The following is a 7,673-nucleotide window of genomic DNA, read 5'->3' as shown; positions in this document are numbered from 1 at the left end:
ACAAAATTTAGGTCTTTAGCAGCTTTTTCCATTTTTCTTGGATCTATAATGATATCTATGTATATTAAAAAGCTAAGCATATGCTATACTTATTATGTAGATAGCTGAAACTTACAATGACTTATCTATCACATGTAGCAAGCATTATGAAGCTGTGACTGTCTCAGTTTACCTATGCGGTTCATAATCTAAATAGAAAAGAGGTATTTTATATAAAATGCACAAAAACTTAACTAATTTGGTATTTATTAATGATAGTTAATTATTATTTTATACATGTTGAAATTTTTTAAATCTTCCACTTTCACCTACCTTCTTCATAAAATCTATACTTTATTTATTATTGCCTTATTCAATAAATCTAATATAAATATTAAGAGCATAACATTCAATGTATCAATATCGTTATTTAACTACACTCAATTTTTATTTTCATTCTTTTATCACTTTTTAATTTTTATCGCTTCATTAACCTCACTATTTTTGACATTTCCTTCATTCTATCTTCTTTCTATTTACTAAACACGTGTGTAAAATTATTACACACCGAGATGGCAGCTGTATCTTATCTATGTTGTTATTGTGTTGGCAACGACTAATTTTAGGTTGGCACTATACGAAATTGACCAATCAATGCTTTTGAATCCGATCAAATTGAGTACTATAGTCAAATAACATAAATTTCCCATATACCGCCGTTAGAAAAACGCCCTGTAGAGGTAGAATCCAGATTGTCGAGAAGCCAAACAGGGGAAGTTTAGTCAGTTCAGATCAGACAGTTCAGTTTGCTTGCTAGTTGCTGTGCTCAAGACTGAGCGTGTGCTTTAGTATATTTGTTGGTGTGCTTGCTTGTCAGTCACAGGGGCAGAGAGCTACTTTTCCCCGGATGTTTCTTTCTGAGTAATGGTGTGTGTGCGCGAGCACCCACTGTCAAACACCGTCAGCAATCGAAAGATATTTCTTTAACGGCTGCTACTAAAAAACATTTCCTGCTGCTGATGAGGATTTTCTAAGTAAAGGAGAGAGGGAAAGCTATTTTTCTCACCTGAAATTGTGTGGATCGTGAATAGTGGAATCGTTAATCGGTTTGGAGGGGGGGAGGGGTGGTTTTTCATGGCTATCAAGAGGATCAAGGGATGTAATGCGCTAGTAGGAGGGTACGAGAAATCGGAAGACTGGCAGACCTGACCTGTCCGAGAGAAGGAGAGAGAGAGAGAGAGAGAGAGAGAGAGAGAGAGAGAGAGAGAGAGAGAGAGAGAGAGAGAGAGGGGGGAGGAGGAGCAGGAGGAGGTATATCAGACGAGAGACAAACAGACGCACGAAGTGTTATACAGAAAGAAAGACACGCGCACGTACGCACTTACACATAGTCACCGCCCATATGTGATGTGTTTCGTCCGAACGCATGAGTAATCATGTACTGTCAGGACAAGAGCTCCACCGCTTCCAAGAGCAAAGACGGTAAGTTAACGTTCCCTCTCATTTCGGAGCACGATCCTCGTTTTATCATTTCTCTTGATTTTCTCTTAAAATCATTTTAATTTTATTCACCATTTTACCCGAATTAAATTCCTCGTAAATTCTGCAATTTCACTTATTCTATCACATTCGTATAAAAATACATGCACCGCTAGTGTGCTGTGGGTGTATATATTATCTACGAACATTTCTTCTATTTCGTCGCCTTGAATTTTGTTGCCCTTTACGACTGTTTACGACTGAACTGGATTGAACTTATTTTGCTTACTTAGAGCATTGGCTTGTCAAGTGGATACGAATCATCTTAAAGAAAAAGGAGCAGCTACCAGTGATGTATACATAGACAGACCGATGATATGTGCTGCGCTGAGAGAGAGGGAGAGAGAGTATGTGTGTGTGTGTGTGTGTGTGTTTCTTTCTGGTCATACGAGTGAGAAGGTAGGGAAAAGATCACTGTCGGCACATTTCATCATTTCATTGGTTCAAAAGTTTTTCCAAACTGTGAAATTAATACAGCTAAAAGATACTCTGCTATTCATGAATTACTAGAAAAAGGAGTACTTGTTCGGTTGAAAACCAAGCTAAAATTACGTGTATTTTGTTTTTCGTCTATTTTTTTAAATGGTTTCCAGTGCGCTATAGCTGCTATACACGTATTCTTTCTTGAAAAAGAAAGATTTGATGTGTACGGGTGGGTGTGTGCATAAGTGTGTCTTTTTAACATGGTACATGAAAAAAAAATTTATCTACTTTCAGTTTAATAGAATCTGAAGCACTTTGGAGAGCAAACTGTTTAGTGTGTTTCGTCGTTCGAATTCTAGGCAGCCAAAGGTGCGTCTTTGGGGAAAAATTTATTTTTGTTTAGTTCATGCATAATTGATAAACAGTGATAAACGAATAAAACTGGATAATTAGTTTCTACTTTAAAGATGAGCTTAGATAATTGTGGAGTATTTTTTTAATGATACCAATTGATTGTGTATTTAAGTCAAAGCATGTATACCACAAATATATCTAATAATATAATACTAAATGTATAATAGGAGTGCGCGCAACGGCTTCGCCAAACTTTAATTGCCAACAGTTATTGTCTGGTCAAAGAGGTTATATTTATTTAGTCAGTAGGTTAGGCTCCCGCTCACTTCAAAACGAACTGCATGCTTTTTTATTTAAACAATAGTGTCGAATGTGTCTCTGGAATATAGTGGGAAATACTTCAGTTCATTAATTTCAGTGCAGATACTGTAGTAATTATTATAGGTAATTAATCCACAGTATGCTCATTGCATCTTATTCTTAAGGAAAATGTCATCTTATGTCAGCAAACAATTAGTGCAATATGTCAGTATAGTGCAATTGTCAGTTAACAAAGCTCCTTGTGTCCAATTATATTCTCCTAACAATAGCTAAAATTCCTTTAAAGTAGTGAACATTTTATAGTCGCAGAGTATATTGCACTGCAAAATTCAATATTTCTGGATTTTTTGTCAATAATTTTGTAAATTAGCATTAACATAAATGCATTTAAAAACATTAATTATCATTTTCAATTAATACATACCCTTGATGTCAGACAATTGAATTAATTCATTACTCTTTATTTTTCAGGGACTGTTACAATGCGGGAGAAAAAAGGTGGTGCCCTTAGCAGAGTACAGAAGTTGAAAAAACGACTTAGTCATAGTTTTGGTAGGCTTTGTAAGTATAAAACCATCTAGTGAAATTTAATCAGTTCATATGAAAGAAAGCCTCTCATAAAAATTTATGATGTTGCTCATTTACTATGTTATATCTTCAATACTGTACATATAGACTGGTGAAAGATATTGGTGATAAAATAAGGAACTATAACTAAATTTAGTTCTTATGTGTATTTTCTTTAAAACTATAAGTTAAGTCTTGCAACTATATGGAGCAGTTTTCTCTTTCAGCGATATCAAAAGAAGAAGCAGATGATGCTGCAAATAGGAGTCAAATGCCATATAATGGTTATTCGGAAGAGTTTCTGGATCGTTTGGAACCAAATGGTAATATACCTGCTGATAAAGATCGTCGTTATGGTATGTACATTCCATTAAGATAGCTTGGCTTTTATGCTAATTATTAGGTACAGATATTCATGAATAAATTGGAAATATTATAGAATGGACTGGAGTAGGCGATCACGATAGGGTGCACCGTCAGCTTTCTGTTTCAAGTGATTCAAAGCTATTGGATGATGATATAAGGGAAGAAGCTAGAGTTATTTTACGACCTCGGCGCCCACCACGACCGAAATCCGAAGTGTTCCTCGGTCCTGATCCACCCCCTAGAAGAACAAAACGATTTTCCGCGTTTGGAGTAAGTATCGTGTCACTAATAATTAATCACTTAATTTATTTAACAAAACTTTCACACGATATTTAATACGTTTTGTAAAAATTTTATAGGGAGACTCACCTTTTGGTAAATCGGAAGCATATAAGAAATTGGAACAATTAGGAGAAGGATCATACGCCACAGTGTTCAAAGGCTATAGTCACCTGACGAAACGAGTGGTGGCTTTAAAAGAAATTAGACTGCAAGAGGAGGAAGGTGCTCCATTTACTGCCATTCGCGAGGCAAGCCTTCTTAAAGAATTAAAACACAATAATATTGTAACTCTGCACGATATCATCCATACACGCGACACTCTCACCTTTGTTTTCGAATATGTCCATACCGATTTGTCCCAGTACATGGAAAGGTACGGAAATGGGGGATTAGTTCCACACGACGTTAAGCTATTTCTTTTTCAATTACTTCGAGGACTAGCGTACTGTCACCGAAGGTAAGCCTATTATTGTTAGATGTAATTAGTTTTCTTTAGAAAAATATTCTTTGTTTTCTATGAATAAATAAATTTCAGGATGGTACTTCACAGAGACGTGAAGCCTCAGAATTTATTAATCAGTCAAATTGGTGAATTGAAATTAGCTGATTTTGGATTAGCAAGAGCTAAATCCGTACCGTCGCACACTTATTCTCACGAAGTGGTGACATTGTGGTACAGGCCACCGGACGTACTCTTAGGTGCGACAGAATATTCGACCTCCCTCGATATGTGGGGTGTGGGCTGCATATTTGTAGAAATGTTAACTGGCGAACCAACATTCCCCGGTGTACGATGTACATATGACCAACTTAATAAGATTTTCAGGGTGCTTGGCACCCCCACCGAGGAAACGTGGCCAGGTGTTTCGCATTTACCAGGGTACCAATTGCATAGACTGGCTTTTCATGCACCGCGAAAGTTGGGTCTTTCGTTTCCTAGGCTGTACGATGTTGCTGAGGCTGATAGCATGGCAACGTCCCTTCTCCAGTTAAACCCTGAGCAGCGGATAGGAGCCGACCAAGCACTCAGACATCCGTATTTTGCTTCGCTTCCTAAAAAAGTGTACGAGTTACCTGACGGTGAGCTCTTTATTTAAATCTCCATTTTGTTTTCTTCACTATATATAGATAAAACTATTCCCTAAAACTAATGTCTACCATCTCCTTTTTTATTTTCAGAAGTGTCGATATTCAGCGTTGAAGGCTGTCATCTAAGCCAGTTATTCTAGACAATTAAATTTTTTCGCGCCGTTTCTCGCAGGTTTTTCGCAAGAGACTCCTTATAAATTTTGTTTTAATTTGATTTAATCCAATTGTGTAGTATCATATTTTTCACGTATCATCATTGTCTTGAAAAATTTCAATTTGGTACGTGCATAGAAACAACTTAGCCTGAAAGTAAATTAGGTAAAATTACTATGTGAAAACCCATGCGAGATTTCGGCGATATAAATTGTATTGTCTACATTGTAAAACACAAAAGAGAAATTTGTGGAATAGGTGCGTAGGTAAATATCATTCTCGAGTTTCCAAATCTGTAAAGAAATGAATAATTTTTAAAAGAGGAAATCTCCGATCAATGCCCAGATCACGAGCTCCACGAATCACTTTTCATCGAATCTTCATTGCAAGCAAGTTCTCCTGTTCATTCATTTATTCACAGGTGGACTGTTCGCTCTCTTACTCTCTCAGGGCTCCACAAATCTTAACAAATAAAAACAGATTAATAAATTAAAAAAAATATATATATATATATAAATATACAAATTTAAATAAAAGGAAAATACAAAACCACAACACACTTTCATATTTATCAAAATTTCTTGCTGTTTTTTTTTTCTTAAGAATTGATGAGAAACTAAGGAAATCGGAAAGTAAAATGTGTCTGAATGGAGTAAATTTTACAAGTTTTGCACTTAGGAAGCAAAAATGCACGCACGACCCATCCTCGCACTTCGTCCAAATATTAGTAGATGTATATTGATGCTAATCAAAACGAAAGGAGAAATAAAATGAAAGATTACCTCCGCCTCGCATCTCTTTAATGGCTTTAGGGAATGAAAATTTTAGCGAAGTTTAGAGAAGGTGGTAACTAAATAGTGAAGATATTATGGATTATTATTAACTTAGAAAATTTATGGAAGACCTGTAACGTTTTGTATAAATTTTATGCTCCACTTGTCATTCTGGTTGGTAGTTTCCACAAATCGTACATTTTACAAATCGATAGAATATGTTAATCGTATGGAAGGACTATCAGCATCGTGAAAAGTGGAAAAACTCATTAAAAGTTATCGTTGATTCATCAACGGTAGTGATCTAGTTATAAGTATAATGAACTTAGCTCATTAGTGTCGAACACTGTTCCTCGCGTCGACACTGTAACAGAGTAGCATCGATGGTAGTAGTTGAACAAACAAATAAATTAGGTAATAATTTAGATATAATGAAATTTATTTTGTCATTGATACTTTATTAAGGAGGTTCGATATATATCTTTCTAACGGGGTGAGGTAAGGAGCGTCCCCTTTCATCGCGTACCGGCTCCCCCCCTTACCACGTACCTCCTTGCGCAGCCAGTAAGCTTTACGTTTTACATGACAATACCACCTATCCGTTCAATTATTTTAATAATTACGTAGAAGACGAGCATTTTTTTGGTCTTGAAATGTCTCTCTATTAATATTTAATATATCAATAATAACTTGTTTTATAAAATTCTAACCATTTTTAACAGTAATATTGAACTCCGATAACAATATTTTGCTAGGCTGCAATAAGAGTCTATATATTCAAATGTAAGTTTGAACATCAAATTTTAGAAAAACTACATATACAATTACTATAAAAATTTTAAGGAAGGCTTTTTGCATGTTTAGTATTAGATTAAAATATTTTACAAAATTTTTTAACCATTTTCATTTTAGTATCGAACCTCTTTAAGTGTAATTACAACAATCTGATTCTAACATTTATCGTAGAAAATTAGACGGAATACAATTGCAAGCCGAAATTAAGTATATATTTGGTTGCTAAATCGTTATATAAATTAAATTGAGATTCTTAGAATCTTATATAAACGATAATTTAAAAACTAAAAAAAATAATTTTGGTAAACAATCACAGATTTCATAGAATTCTCATTTAAACTAATCTAGTAAATCAATTAATAATTGACGCCGTTGGCATTGGTAGAGAAAAAAGCGATAATTATTAAGCGGCGTTACAGTTCTCCCAAATTTTATCTAAGCCATAACGACTTGTGCGATATTTTTAATTCCCCAGTAGGTTACATTTATACCAATTTTTTAGCACAAATATCAACGACATAAAGAGTAAAAAAAGTTTGATTACTCATTTAAGATATTGCTAATATCGTCATCATCACCGTTATCATCATTGTCATTGTCATGATTATAATAGCAATCACCACCATTGTCATTTTGATTAACATTGTTATGATTTAATAAGAAGAATAAAAATTGGTAGTTTGTATGATATAGTATACCATGTTCATAATTATTGATGATGCTGACATAGCTGAGCTGAGGCTAATAAATGTGACTTTGTATTAAATTGAATGAAAGTAAAAATCTAGTACTCTTTTACCATTATCTTAATTTAAGTAAAATTTCGAAATCAAAGACATCCCTTTTCCTCCATGCCCGCAAAATTAACGAATGCAGCTTTTTTTAGATGTATTATTGTATATTAATTCTATTACAGCATTTTTTAATTGTTGTATTTTTTGCATAAGTAATTTTATACGTTTTTTATTTTCATTGTCATTTTATTTGTAATTTTTTATAACAAAACAGAATTGCCTCAGAATAATACTGCTG

The 7,673-nt window shown here is 34.4% G+C and overlaps 1 protein-coding gene across 1 annotated transcript; it reads left to right on the top strand.

Annotated features, from left to right (window-relative positions):
- The first annotated feature begins 611 nt into the window (after positions 1 to 611).
- On the top strand, positions 612 to 7,407 carry Eip63E (cyclin dependent kinase Eip63E). The gene is made up of 7 exons (XM_066740901.1): positions 612 to 1,461; positions 3,088 to 3,177; positions 3,411 to 3,539; positions 3,623 to 3,819; positions 3,909 to 4,288; positions 4,367 to 4,911; positions 5,011 to 7,407. Exons 1-7 carry the CDS (start codon positions 1,416 to 1,418, stop codon positions 5,058 to 5,060), a joined length of 1,437 nt encoding a protein of 478 aa, XP_066596998.1. The 5' UTR covers positions 612 to 1,415; the 3' UTR covers positions 5,061 to 7,407.
- Positions 7,408 to 7,673: the final 266 nt, after the last annotated feature.

This window comes from Prorops nasuta, unplaced genomic scaffold (genome assembly GCF_024137725.1).
Source record: "Prorops nasuta isolate Cenicafe-Biocafe unplaced genomic scaffold, Cenicafe_Pnas_1.2 PNAS00002, whole genome shotgun sequence".
Taxonomy (NCBI): domain Eukaryota; kingdom Metazoa; phylum Arthropoda; class Insecta; order Hymenoptera; family Bethylidae; genus Prorops; species Prorops nasuta.
This window is presented reverse-complemented; position numbering and strand designations above follow the sequence as displayed.